We start from the raw sequence: 14,886 nt of genomic DNA on the forward strand, positions 1-14,886 counted from the left end.
CCAAGTAGCTCGGTGAGCTATGGCAGAAGTTGGAATTGATTCCTATCGAAACTCTATTCCGAAAGGTCCGATTTTATCCGATCAGAAAAAGTCTAGAAGACCTAATCAGATTAGAAGCTGACCAAGAGCATTATAGGTAGGGGATTTTGTCCATTGTAATATTATGAATTTAGTTTCTAGCTTAGTTATAGTTCAAATTATATTTTCGTTTTTTACATTCCGTTAAGTTTATAATTTCATTTTACTTCAGTTTTATTTAAGTATTTTGTTCCATTCATCAAAGAGTAAATATCGCTTTGTCTTTCATCTCTATTTATTCAATTTACATTGTTATATTAACAATCCAATTTGATAAACATGGATTCATTCTCATTCCATCTTAATATGTCTCTTTTTTAAACATTCTTTATTGGAAATGCTTTTAATATTACATTGTTGTTGATGAAAAATCTTAAACCACAAGTAAAAAAGAATGGAGGAAGTAAATGGTTAAAAACAATTTGATTTATAGCATCTCCAATAGAGGGTGCCTAAAAGAGTGGCAGCTGATGTGGCATCAGGTTTGACAACTTTTAAAGGGTGCCCACTATTGGAGTGATTGTGGGTGCCAAGGAAAGTTGTCAATTTTTGGCAACCTTGTTTAATTATTTTTTAATATATTCTCCTAGAAATAATAAATCTGGAATATTTTTTTATAATAAAATAATAATTTATAGGATTATAGTGGCAACTTTTTAAGCAACCTCTATTGGAGCATTTTTTAAATTAAAGTTGCCAAAAATGATGTGGATGAAAAAGACAATAAAATACTATTATTTTAGTAAGTTTTGGTACTCTTTTAGACGCGTATGTTGGAGATGCTGTTAGAGACATATTTTCGTAGAAACAGAGATCTTTAGGTGTTTTATTCCAACAATTTCATGGTTATTTTCATTGCATAAAACAAAATAGTAGTAACCAATCAATCGGTGCCTCTTTTGTTGTGCATACCACAAAGTCTCCTTTTCACACTTTATCTTATTCTCTTTTTGACCCTTTTTTATCATCTTTTCATTAAATCAGTCTCAGTTTACAGTGCTTCTCCACTTCTCTCTATAAACACTCAGCATCTTGCTTCTCAACATAGAAATGGGAGCCTCCAGCAATAACTTTCTCCAAGTTGTCGCCAAAAACTTTGATGTTCTTGCTCTGTAAGTTCTCCTTAATTTTCTTTTGCTGCAGTTTTTGTATACATTATGCTTATTTTCCAACTCAAAAACGACTTTTAATTTAATTAATTAATTCTCAAATGCAATGCAGGCCTCTGGTCACTCTTGTTTACCCTTTGTAAGTTCACATCTCTGTACTCTACTAAATGGTTTCAATCTGAAGAAATTAACTAATGTTGATGTTTATAATTAACAGATATGCTTCAATTAAGGCAATAGAGACTAAATCTCTCTCTGATGATCAACAGTGGCTCACTTATTGGGTTCTTTACTCAATGCTCACCATATTCGAGCTAACTTTTTCCAAAATATTGGAGTGGTAATTATTCATTCAATCATATATATATACTATTAAGAGGTATTTAATATTAATTAAGTAAAGTTAATGATGCAGTTTACCCATCTGGGCTTATGCAAAGCTGATCCTAACATGCTGGTTAGTGTTGCCACATTTTAATGGGGCAGCACATGTTTACAAGCACTTTATTAGGCCATTCTACATTAACCCACAATCTACTGCTCAGAGAATCTGGTTCGTTCCAAGAAGCAAAGATAGTCTTTTTACTAAACAAGATGACATTTTAACTGCTGCTGAGAAATATATGGAACAACATGGTACTCAAGCTTTTGAGAGGCTCATTAACAAGGTGCGCTGTTTGACTTTCCCAATTAAAGTTTATTATTTTACTATGATTGACAACTTGAGATATCTAACTTAAACAACTTGAACTTGAGATCTTTACCGTTCAAACATGTTTTTTTGTATATTAATAATTCAAGATATGTAATAATTTTGCTGCAGACAGATAGGGAGGAAAGAGCAAGGAGGGGAGGCAATTACATGATCTTTGATGATGACTACATATATTGAAAATTAAGCATATATATATATTTGTGGCTTGTTTGCAATGATATAAATGTATCCTGTTTTCTAGGTGAAGTATTTTGTTTATGCAACAACTGAATCTATCTATATATGTTTGTTGGAGTATGGGGTATCTATGTTTTACCTCATTCTTATGTTTGCTTTATCTTAAATATTTTAATTTTTTTTAGATCAAAAAGTTTAGGGATGATTGGTCTCCCCACTCAAAAGTCAGAACAAACCACACACCTAGAATTTATATTGAAATTTACAGATTACCTAGCTAAAATACAGTAGAATGTATAGCTGTCATATTATTGTTTAGGAAGTAATGTCCTTGTATTGTATAGGAAAGAATCTCACTGATTATAGGAAAGTCTACATATTAGCGATTTTAATTAAACCCTACTTATACATGTATATATTCATCGTTATTTCTAAATACAAACATTAAGATTGCAATTTAAATTTATGGTATCAGAGCCACTATTTTATTACAACTCTAGAACCAACTGATTATAACTTTGGAACCAATCCCCTCTTTTCATGCTATTTCTCGGCGACCTCAAATGGCAGTGGCGCTCTTGTCAATCCCATTAATGGTCAGCCCCTTATAAATAATACTATACAATTGCATAAATATTAAACATCTCCTCTTAATTCTGACATTTTAAATTAACAACATGCGAAGATGACTTGATTGATGTTATCATATTGGGTGTTTATTTATGCATTTTGGAGGAGCGTTTAACGTTTTATTCCAAGGATCAGGAAATATAATGTTTGGTTAGATTCATATAACTGTAGTATTTAACATTTTCTCTAAAAAAACTGGAGTGTTTTGAAGCTTTTGAGCTGTTTGTAATTATTTTTTATTAGCGAAATTATCTTGAACAAAGTTTTGTTGCGTTCAATAAATTTTTTATTTTTTATTTTATATAGATTATTTTTATTAATTTGGGTAACACGTTTTTTATAATAGGATAAGGTGCAAAAGCACCCCCAACATTTATAAATAGGAGTAATTTTACTCTTAACTTCTAAAATAGTGCAATTATACCTAATGTTGGCGGTCAAGAGTAATTTTACTCCTAACATTGACAAGTTAGGTCAATTTGAGAAATAATTCATCAAACTATCTTCTTGGTCATGAATATTATCATCTACACTCCACTTGTGCATCATTTTATCATCATTAGTAACAGATTACAAATATATGAATAGACGTGAAATTTTATTAAAAAATAAATATATTGTCTGTATTTTGCTAAATTTATAAATATTTATTTTCAATTTTATCATTAAATCACAAAAAATAAATATGTAAATGATATGTGCAATTGGTGTAGAATAAGAAATAGAATACCTGTGTTTATAATAATGTCTGAAATTGACATTAGCTGTCAATGTTATGGGTAAAATTGCATAATTTTAGACGGTAAGAGTAAAATTACTCCTAGTTGTAAACGTTATTAGCATTTTTTCACCTTATCCCTTTTACAATTTCTTTGTTGATTAATTTAAAACATGCCCATAATAGACATTTTAAATCTAAACAACAACAGTTCAATATAATTTTACCAAACTTTAATAATTAAACAGCTAATAGCAACAGTTAGCAGCAACCGCAACAACTATTAGTTAAAAGCTGAACCAAACAGATAGGGCCAGCCCTGGGCCTAGGCCCGGGGTGCGTCGGCCTAGGGCCCAAGGCCGGAAGGGGGCCCAAAAAATACGCAGATGACCCCAATGCACAGCACCGTCCGATCCTAGGTCCTCAGGCAGTTGGCCCGGCCTTTGTCTGCCCTCCCCATCACCACGCGCACACACCGCGGCAAATGGCGGCACAGGTACGAGACACTAGATGGTCTTGCCCCCCTCTTGGCTTTGTCAAATGCAATTGTGACGCAGCTACCTTTAAAGCTGAGGCCCGGAGTGGGGTGGGAGCTTTGCTTAGATCCTCTGATGGTTCTTTTATGGCTTGCCGTAGTCGCCTAATCCCAATTGTTGAAGATATCAGGGAAGTTGAAGCGTTAGCCCTTCGGGATGCAATGCATTGGTGCATTTATCTTAATTGTATTAATGTGTTGTTTGAGAGTGACTCCTTGATTGTGGTTAATAGTGTCAATTCGTCTGATCCGGACTTGTCAGTTTATGGATCAATTATTCAGGATTGTAAGTCTTTGTTAAGTTATCGACACGATTATAAAGTGTCTTTCTCTCCACGCTTAGCGAACAAGGGAGCTCATGTCGTTGCACGACATGCCTTGTCCAATGCTAGCGAGTTTGTGTCCTTTTCTGCCTCGGTTTGGTTGCAGGAGTCTATTGTTGCTGATTTGATTTAAGGAATGAATTTCATTTTTGTTTCAAAAAAAAAAGTATTACAAATAAATTCAAACTAACATAATGGTATTGCATTGTCTTCCAACTAAAGAAGGCATGAGTTTGATTCCTAGTTTTGTAATTTTTTTGATATATTTTTAATATATAAATATTATGGGTAGTCAAGAGTAAGAAGACAAGTTTCATTTTATTATTTCATTTTAGAATAACTATTTTTAATTTGATTAAATTTAAAAATTAAAAAAAATTTCATTTTATTACCTTAAATTGATTAAATTTAAAATTTAAAAATTAATTTATGCAATGATATGAATAAAAATCAATTAGTAAATTTTATATTAAAGGGGCCCTTACTGTTTGTTTTGCCTAGGACCTCTAATTTATCAGGACCGACCCTGCAAACAGACCCTTAATATATCAATTGAATATCGTCCTAGAGTCTGTAAAATTTGAGTCTGTAAAATTTGATGTGAAGAACGATAGTTGGAACATACATGACAATTCAATTTGAAACTATCCAGACCACTGCCATGTATGTATAGTCGCCGAAACTTCAATTTCTTTATATATCAATTCCCAATTTCGTGATACCAACTATAGAAACAACAAGCAACCCCACCGTCATGTGATAGGTTAACAAATATTTAAAAATATATTATTAAGTTGAAAAGATAATTAAAAGTATTTTTATTTTTTTAAAATGATATTTACATATTTAGAAAAATACAAACTTCAAAATTGAATTACAATGGTATAAAATGAATTTAAATATGAATTTAGTTCATAAACTGTCAAATTAGTAAAAAAAATAAAATATCAAGCATATGATTTATGGTTTTAATTTAGAAAATTGTGTTTTCGGAGCAGTATTTTGTCGAGATGTAAGAATAGTTTTTTTTAAGATAAAAATACCATGGATTGTAATCTAAACTCAACAATGTATTTCTTATTTTTTTTTTTCTTTTCTTTGAAAAGTACGTATATATAATTCCAAATAACATTTAAAAAGAATAAATATGAATAGAAACCAAAAAGAAAACTAAAGAATTACTGTAGCAATTCTCTCGAAGCAAGCGAAGAAGATAGCGTTACTGTTTCAAGCAGCATGAGCAGTGATCCTGGCGAACCGACGCCGGCTAGTCACTATGCTTCCCCGGAGCAAGAAAAAGGTTAAGGGAGAGGATGGGGCGTATGAAGATCCTGGTGCCCAAGACTCAATCCAATCACATGCGAGAAGGAAGGTCACCTGGAAAAATGCAGTCCTGGGCCGAGCTGAAGATGAAGATTCTGATATGGAATTTGTCCCAGAGACTGACCCTTTCCTTCAAGAGGAGCTGTGGCTTGATAATTCTAAAGACAAAAAGGAGGAATATGATGACCCTCGCTGCCCATTGATACGACTATCGGTGGCAGACAAGAAACAGCTATGGAAACCTTGGCGTCACTCCCTAATCATCAAAGTCTTAGGCAAAAAGGCAGGATTTTGTTTCTGCAGCAGAAAATCACACAGTTTTGGGTTCGGGAAGGCACAGTTTCCTTGATTGATCTAGAGAATGAATTCTATATAACAAAGTTCTCAAGTGCTAACGACTTTGAATTGGCTGTGAGGGGAGGCCCCTACCTAATAGTTGATCATGTGCATGCAATACAACGATGGAAACCGAACTTCGACCCCCACAACGCCACAGTCAATCGCATCCTCATATGGGTCAGATTTCTAGGGTTGCCCATGGAATATTATAATCACCTCTTCCTGACCAAGCTGGGAGCTAAGTTGGCAAAGTTCACTCAGTCGATAAGAAGTCTATCTCGGTTGAGAGATGTAAGTTCGCCCGAGTTTTTGTAGAGGTAGATCTTAATAACCCTTTACTCTCCAAATTCAAACTTAGAAATACGGTGCATATAATTGAATATGAAGGGCTCCATATGATTTGTTATGAATGTGGGAGGTATGGTCACTCATTTGAACATTGCCCGGAATCTCAAGCGGTCAGGGAAGCTGAGCTACAATGACAAAATGAGGCGAACCAAGGTTTGGAGCTGGACAAAATAGTCAGTGAAATTATTGCAAAGGATTATGGACCGTGGATGACAGCAAAGAAACCGGTTAGACGCAGAAACAGAGCAAACTATACTGACGCAATGAAAAACCAGGAACAACAACACAATGTACAATCCATGCCTAGCATAAAAGCAATGTTATAGGAAGAACCAGGGCAAAAGGCCCCGCACAGTGGAGACCAAAAGAGTCGAATCCCTTTCGACGATAACGGATAGGGATCACGCTTCAACATCCTATATGGCATGGATGAAGAGGAACAACCGGAGTAGCACCGCTAGGTATACAACCTCCAACTGCAAATACAGAGGTCATCTCAACACCTAGACTAGAAATTTCAAAGGGTGAAACTCAGAATTTGGAGAAAGAACAACAAACTGGCAAACGATCAACCCTGAAACAGGATAGATGTGCCACACACCCCAATGAGAGCCCAATGAAGGTTGATAAGCCGGATAAATCGATAATCTCAGACAAAAAGCTGAAGCATCATGGTAGCACCCCACACACGGGGAAGACAGGTGGTGTAAATAAATGCTCTATCTGATTCAGCCATTCCGAATCCTCCACTCAACTTTAAAAATTCATGGATTGTCTAGTTTGGAATGTAAGAGGTGCAGGGAATAGAAACACACGCCTACATGTCAAAGATATGCTCCGGATTACAAGCCTCCGATTTTTGCTTTGTTGGAAACCAAAGTTAGTGGAAATGCAGCGGATCGAATTGTGGGTAAGTTCCGTGGTTGGCACTGTGTGAGGTCTGAGGCTCAAGGTTGGTCAGGAGGGATCTGGGTGATCTGGGAGGACAACTTAGTGCAAATTAAGGTCCTTCAAATTCATAATCAATTCATTCATTGCGAGGTTAATCAAAATGGCAAGCTGGTGAGTTTACTTTCGGTAGTGTATGCAGCCCTGTGTCTCTATCAACGGGAAATCCTCTGCGAAGAATTAGTCGCGCTAGGCCGGGATATAGCTGTCCCTTGGCTACTTATGGGTGATTTCAACGATATAGGTTCCCTAGATGACCAAAGGGGAGGCAGTGTACAATATCTCAACAGAGCCCTCAAATATAAGGCATTGATGGAGGAATGTGGGGTAATAGATTTTGGCTTCTTAGGGCTTTGATTCACTTGGCGATGCAGACTTCTCTCGGTCCGCCTGGATAAAGTATATGGAAAAACTTTAAGCAGAACCGCCTTTCAGGATGCCTCCGTCATCAACCTTCCTTTCCGCCACTCAAACCATGCACCAATCCTGTTTAAAGCTAATGGCCTGGTGGGGAGCAAGGAGCGCCGCCCGTTTCGGTACCTAATGGCTTGGGAGGACCATACAGGATTTGACAGTATTGTGAAAGATTTGTGGGTCGGCAATATTCATCCAGCAATGGCAGCCACCGAATTCCGTACACGCGCTGTCAGATGGAACACACGTGTCTTTGGCAATCTCTTTGCTAGAAAACACAGAGTTCTGAAACGACTTACAGGGATCCAAAAATTACAAACCTCTGATGATAGTTTGTGCCGACTCGAAAGAACACTTCTAAATGAACTTACAGCACTCCTTAGACAGGAAAAAACACTGTGGTTCCAGAAATCCCGAAGCACATGGATATCCAAAGGAGACCGGACCATAAAGTTCTACCACCTCTAAACGATTATTAGGCGGAAACGGAACAAAATAGAAGCCATTAAAGATGAGAATGGAAATTGGTTGTATGATTTAGAGGATATCAGGCATCATGCCCTTCAATTCTATAAGAAACTCTACCAGGAAGAGACGAATCAGCCTAGTGATCAACTCCAAACGACAACAACTTTTTGGAAGGTTTTAGAGGCACAACTAGCAAGCATATTTCGGCCTGTCACTAAGGATGATATCAAAACATCACTCTTCGACATGAAGCCTACTAAAGCACCAGGTACGGATGGCCTTCCAGCATTCTTTTTTAAAAAACATTCGGATACTGTGCAAGAATCAATTTGTCATTATATTTTTAAGATTTTCGCTACTGCTGAGAATATTGATGTGGTGAACCAAACCTTGCTAGTACTCATCCCGAAGGTCCCCAATCCTACCTATCTTCTCCAATTTAGACCCATTAGTCTGTGCAATGTTGTCTACAAACTCGTAACTAAAATTATTGCTAACCGGCTTCGTCTACTACTCCCTGATATTGTTGTTGCTAGTTAAGGTAGCTTTATCCCCGTGATCTAGATAATGGATAATATCGTAATTGCACAGGAAGCTATCCACTCAATATGCATAAAAAAGCCAGAAAAGGCATTATAGCAATCAAGATAGACATGGAAAAAGCCTATGACATACTAAAATGGGATTTTATTGCTGAAACTATGACCTAAGCAGGCATTCCTCCAAGCTGGAGGGAGGTGGTGAATCGATGTGTAACCAGTAGCTCGATGCAAGTCCTCATCAATGGGGAAATGACATATATGTTCATCCCTACCAGAGGTGTCAGACAGGGGGACCCGATATCTCCATATATCTTTATGTTGTGTATGGCTCGATTAGATCACATGCTTCAAGATGTAGTGGGCTCAAATACCACCAGACCAATAAAATTGTCTCGGAATGGAGCGCCAATTAGCCACCTGTTCTTTGCCGATGATATCCTAGTTTTTCTGGAAGTTGACAACCAACAAATTTCAAGCTTCATAAGGGTTATGGAGAGATTCTGCGAATTCTCTGGCCAAAAAATTAATTTGCATAAGTCCAAATTATGCGTCACAAGGAATGTCCCAATGCACCTAGCCCGTCAAATAAGCAACACTTGCCACATACCTCTTACTAAATGCCTTGGGAAGTACTTAGGTGTTCCATTACTCCACGATCGGGTTAAGCTGACTACCTTTGCTTAAACAATAAACCATATGCAATCCAAACTTAGCTCCTAGAAAGCGAGCTCATTGTCCCTTGTTGGTCGGATTACATTGGTCCAATCCGTCACATCGGCTTCTCCGAACCACATAATGCAAACCAACAAGCTCCCGAATGGTATGATGAATAGAATGGACAAACTCAATCTGGCCTTCATCTGGGGAAATACCCCCCAAGGAAATAAATTACACCTCCTACCTTGGGATAAAGTCTGCCTCCCCAAAGATAAAGGGGGTACGGGGGTTAGGAAAGCGGAAGATAATAACAAAATACTCCTGATGAAGCTGTTATGGCGGTTATGGAAAGAGCCTCAGGCATATTAGGTCTCGGTCCTCACGGCTAAGTATCGGAATGACATCATTTTTAGGGGGGCACAAAGAATTGTAGGAAATCGATCCCACCTTTAGTGGAGCCTTCATGAAGTGTTCGACGAATTTGTTGCGAGACTCTCTTGGAGCATTGGTAACGGGAAACTAGTCTCCTTTTGGGATGACAGATGTGTTGGTCCCTAGTAATTAGTTCCACGGGGGGGGGGGGGGGGGGGGGGGGGGTTAGGAACTAATATAACTTTTTCGCGTTCAATTATGCTGACTAGAAGTTATTTTAGGAGTTTGTTAACTCAGCTTTTGGTCAGCTTGGTGAGATATGTTTTAAGACAGCTTTAGTCAGATGTTGACTAAAGGTATTTTCTTGTAAGTTAGGAATTGACACTCTTGGAGGTCAGCTTCTAACTCAGCACCACTTATTTACTCAAGGTCAGCTTTGGCAATTTATATGCTGAGTAAATAAAGCAAACAACACATGCAATATGAGAGAGAGTTTAGAGATTACTCAGTATCACTTATCCTGGTTCGGCCTCTCTGCCTACATCCAGTCCCCAGAGTCCTCCGGGCTTTTTGAATCCAATACTGAGCTCTTTAACGGTAGAGCACAAACCAATTACAAGGCAGTTGAATATGCAAGAGTACCTTCCTCTATTCGTCTACTCAACTCCTACTAAGTGCTACAACCCAGCACCTAGATTTCTCTACCACTGAATGCTTACAACCAAGCACTCAGCTTAACACTCTCAATATTCCTATTGATCATAAACTTGTTCTTTTTCAACTAAAGAACACTTTAGATGATTACAAAACAATCAATCTAGCATTTACACAGAGAATGAAAAGTTGGTGTAAGATCTTTTTGTATTTGAGTGCTTTCAAGATTTTCTCTCTTTGTATTTTTCTTTTGATGCTTCAGTGATTATCCAAGGTTCTTCATTGTCCTTTTATAGAAGGAAAACTGCATATTTGGATCGTTTGAATTGTTGTTACCGTTAACACCAAAACGGCTCTTTTAAGGGACAGATTCTGGTCAGCTTCAGTCTGTACTGCCATTCCCTTCCTCTGTTTTCTCCAGGCGTCAGGTTTTGTCTTCATGCATCAGACTTGTCTTTTTGTGCCAGTTGTCTTTTACCAATAATCCAATGACCCATGTTTCTTGGAATTAGTCTTTTGTGTGTCTTCGAGGTTTCAATTATTGGTGCAGAAGATTGGCAGACTTTGTCCTTTAGTGAACGGATCCTCCATGCTGTCCTGACTGTCACTCAGCTTCATTCGTTATCTCCGAATGTTCTACTTCCAAGCTGAGTTCCTTCTTAGTCAGCTTCGTTCTGGCGACTTTGAAGGAAGATTCTGATGCTAAGTTCTACTCCACTCAGCTTCTCATACTTTCATGCTGAGTTCCGTTTAACTCAGCTTTGGCTTATGCTAACTTCTAACCTGTCTTACTTTATATATATATATATATATATATATATATATATATATTTGCACTCAATATTGAACAAACACATTAGTAGAATTAAATCAAAGCATTTAATTTTATTGCCTCTTTAATCATGGATGATTTTGTCAAATCAAAATCTTGTGGAAAGGTGTTTCAACAAACTCCCCCATTTTGATGTTGGCAAAATACATAATTATGGAACTCAGTTATAAGTTACCCCATGATTGATATTTTTGAAATGACTCCCTCGTAAGGGTTGCACATATTGTCTTAACTTAATTCTAAACCTTCCAAGATTTTTTGAATTATCTTTAAGACATTTGTGTATACTGACTTAGTTTTAATGTTGGATTTTTCAAGATCTGAATTTTTGAGTTTTAAGTCAGCTTTCAAAAATACTAGAAGTATGTTGTTACTCAGTTTATTATCTAAGTGTTTTAGTGTTAATTTATACTGAGTATGTTTTACTTCTTAACTTGTTTGTTCAATTTTATCGACTATATTGAGAAAACAGTACTTGGCATAGATTAAATAAGAAAATAAAGCAAACACATACATGAAGGTTTCTATGCACGTTCTAAACAAACATTTACTAGACTACATCTAGTTCTACTTCTTCTTCTTCTGAGTTTGGTGGTCAGCTTGAGCTATTCCTTTACCTTTGTCTTTACTTCCTGAGACATTACCTGGAAGCTGAGTTCCACCTTGACTTGTCTCCCCCGTTTTGCCATCATCGGGTTTATAAAGGAAGGTTTCATTTCGTGCGGCATTGGAAAGGTAATGGGAGTAGCGCTGAAGCCGCTTAGTGCTTTCACCCAAACCATCAATAACAGGAACACTGTCATCCTGGACATGCCGAGGAACCCGGAGGGAGCTGCTGTTCATGCTAAGTAGGCATTCAAGGGATTTGCTCAGCCAGGTGAGCGAGCCGGTGATCTGACCAAAAGATTAATGGTACATCTTGAGCAAGGCAGAATCATAGAACATCCGCTGGGCATTGTTGATGCGCATGGCTTTCATAATGGCCTGGGAAAAACTCAGGAGTTCACTGTTGGAAACTGGATCAACATCCATTTGTGCCTTGTTGATGTTGAGTATGCTTACTGCTTCACTCAGCTGGTCAATTGTACACTGAGAAGAGGAGGATACTAGGTCACGCGTACTGGTCAGCTCAGCATGAAGCTTGGTAAAGCATTGTTGAAGTTCGATAGAGGTGGCAAACTCAGCATTGCCAGGGGCGCTTGATTTGGTCAGTTCTTCAGTTAACTTGGTAAAATATCCTTGAAGTTCAGTAGAAGTGGCATACCCTGGATTGACTTCCGTTAGCTATTGAATTTTGCCTTCAAGCGAATTCATATGGTTCGCCATTGTGAGCACCAATTCGGTCAGTTTTGCTATTTGATCTTGATTGGGTTGCCGAGTCTGAACCGTAGTCATGATGCTGACTAGATCCTTCAGTCCTCTGAGTTCATTTAGGAGCTGAGTGATACCTGACAATTGGGAGGACTCAGCTTGAGTAGATTGATTTGCATCAGCTTGAGGAAGGTTCAAATCTTGAAGCAAGGACTGAGCAGAAGCAATGATACGGCGTCCTGACTCTGTGGCATTCAAGTATGTGAATGTTGCAGCATGAGACTCAGAGGCTGGTATTGAGCTTGATGGTGGTGGAGGAGTTGGTTCTTTGCCAGATTGAGTACCTTGATTGGTACCTGGTCTTTGATTGATTTCAGGAGCTGTGTCATCAACATTCTGAGTTGGAGGTGGAGTTTGATTAGGCATGTTGACCTGCTCATCTTGAATGGGTGAAGTGGAAACAGGATTTGATCCATCTTGAGCAGCTTGGATTGGATCTTCAGGGGTTTTGGCTTGTTCCTCATCCTGAGTAACAGAGGCTTGTTTTTGTACGGGATCTGCTGGAGGTGACTCAGTTTCAGCATCATTCGAGAAATACTGGAACTGGATTGTGGAGAGGTCAGTCTCAATATCATCAATAGGAAAGTTGTCCATAAGATCAATTCGCTTTTGTGCCTTCTTTTTGAGTCTCCGTCGTGTTGGAGCTTTTGGGGATGAAGGGTCAGCTGGAATACCTTCACTGGACTCAGTAGCAACTGTCTCCTCTTCTACATATGGATTCTCAAGTTGCTCAGCATGATCCTGAACAGCAACATTTTCTTCTTTCTCAGCTGTCTCCTCAGCATTATCCTGATGTTGCTCAACATTAGTGGTTTCTTCCTGCTCAACATGAACTTCTTCCTCAGCATGAGTTTCAGCTTCCACTTCTCTCTCAGTTTTTTTTACTAGGTCAGTTCCATGACCTTCAGAGATAGCTCCATCTAGGGGATCAGTTTCAACTGTTTTTAAGGTGTTAACCTTCTTCCTTTTCATCAAAGGGGATTCAGGTGTTTCTTCTTCAACCTCAGGCTCTTCTGGCCTCTTTCTCTTCTCTGCTGACTCAGCTTTTTCCTTAGCCTTGTCAGCTTTAACCTTTTCTTGAGACGACAGCCTCACCTTCTTTGGGATAGCATGAATGTCTTTGGAGCAAGTTTCAAGAGCCTTCCTCTTCTTCTTCTTCTTCTTCTCAGCCTGAGCTGTCTTAGGGGACTCAGCATGAGCCTCCACTTCCTTTTCAGGCTCATTTTCAAGCTCAACTTCTAGTTGCTCAGCTTCTTCATTTTCCTCAGCATCTCCAACTTCTTCATAGCCTTTCAAGGGTTGATTGTACAACAATCCATCCAGCAGAACTGCAGTGATTTCACTCCCCAAGCTAATTGTTTCATTTATCATCTCGATCTGCTTGTCCTCGAGAATTTTTGTGATCAGAGAGCCCAAACGGAGTTTCTTACCACCTCGTTGAAGAGCTCCAACTAAGAAGACTGGAAGATTGAGCGGAGTGTAGGTCAGCATGTGCCATATGAAGCACTGCTCAAAGTTAGAGGCAGATGAAGCTGAGCTGAGTTTGGGGAAGATAAAGTTGGTCAGCATGTAATGGACCATCTTTTGTTCTTTACCCATACAGGTGATGGGTATTTCACCTTTATGATCCTTGGGTTTACAGAACCCCTTGATCTTCTCAGCATTGTCTTTTGGCACTTTCTCTTTTGTTGTTCTAAACTCAATTCCTTCGTCTGGTAAATCTAGTAAGGTGGCTAGATAGGCAGGGGTTACGGTGATTTTCTGACCTTTAACTAAGGTCTCCAAATAATCAGAATCATCTTCATGAACATATAGATTCGAATATAATTCCCGTACTAACCTAGGATAGGTTGTTCCTGAGAGAGAGAAGAGACCAGTCCACTTGTTCTTCTCGATCCAGTCACAAAATGGTTTCTCAGAGGTGACGAATCCTGGAGAGAACCATCTGCATTTCAGAACCTCCAGATTGTTGACCTTTTTGTGTAATTTGATCATCTTTCTTTCTATTTGCGTCGAAGGACCCGCGGGGTCAGCCTGAGTGGGTTTCTTTTTGATTTTGCTAGAATTCGAAGCATTCGTGATGTTGAGTGCCTAGTTTTTGTTAACATGATTTTCTCTCTTTAAATAACTCAACATACGTTGATTACTCAGCATGTACTTCTACTCAGCATAAGGTGATTACTCAATATTTATATCTACTCAGTATAATCACATAATGTATATGTCAACTTAGCATAGGGTGATCATTTCAAACTTTGGTGGATAGAAGTTTCTTATTTGTTAATTTACTCAGCATGTTATTTGCACAACCATTCAACATTCCACTCATCATG

General features: G+C 38.2%; 1 protein-coding gene across 2 annotated transcripts; it reads left to right on the forward strand.

Annotated features, from left to right (window-relative positions):
• The first annotated feature begins 1,046 nt into the window (after nucleotides 1-1,046).
• LOC136220412 (HVA22-like protein c) lies at nucleotides 1,047-2,228 on the forward strand. Of its 2 annotated transcripts, none has more exons than XM_066008234.1 (5): nucleotides 1,047-1,190; nucleotides 1,300-1,326; nucleotides 1,405-1,527; nucleotides 1,603-1,855; nucleotides 2,015-2,228. In XM_066008234.1, the coding sequence occupies exons 1-5, from the start codon at nucleotides 1,129-1,131 to the stop codon at nucleotides 2,051-2,053; spliced, it is 504 nt and encodes a 167-aa protein (XP_065864306.1). In that variant the 5' UTR covers nucleotides 1,047-1,128; the 3' UTR covers nucleotides 2,054-2,228. The 2 variants fall into 2 exon arrangements, with proteins under 2 accessions (XP_065864306.1, XP_065864305.1); XM_066008233.1 differs by having other exon boundaries at nucleotides 1,049-1,190; nucleotides 2,011-2,228.
• Nucleotides 2,229-14,886: the final 12,658 nt, after the last annotated feature.

Source organism: Euphorbia lathyris, chromosome 2, assembly GCF_963576675.1.
Source record: "Euphorbia lathyris chromosome 2, ddEupLath1.1, whole genome shotgun sequence".
NCBI classification, from domain to species: Eukaryota; Viridiplantae; Streptophyta; class Magnoliopsida; order Malpighiales; family Euphorbiaceae; genus Euphorbia; species Euphorbia lathyris.

Coding starts and splice junctions, on each gene's coding strand:
- LOC136220412 (XM_066008233.1), top strand. CDS start 1,129: ATGGGAGCCTCCAGCAATAACTTTCTCCAAGTTGTCGCCAAAAACTTT. Junction 1,191..1,299: donor AACTTTGATGTTCTTGCTCT/GTAAGTTCTCCT, acceptor AATGCAATGCAG/GCCTCTGGTCACTCTTGTTT. Junction 1,528..1,602: donor TTTTCCAAAATATTGGAGTG/GTAATTATTCAT, acceptor TTAATGATGCAG/TTTACCCATCTGGGCTTATG.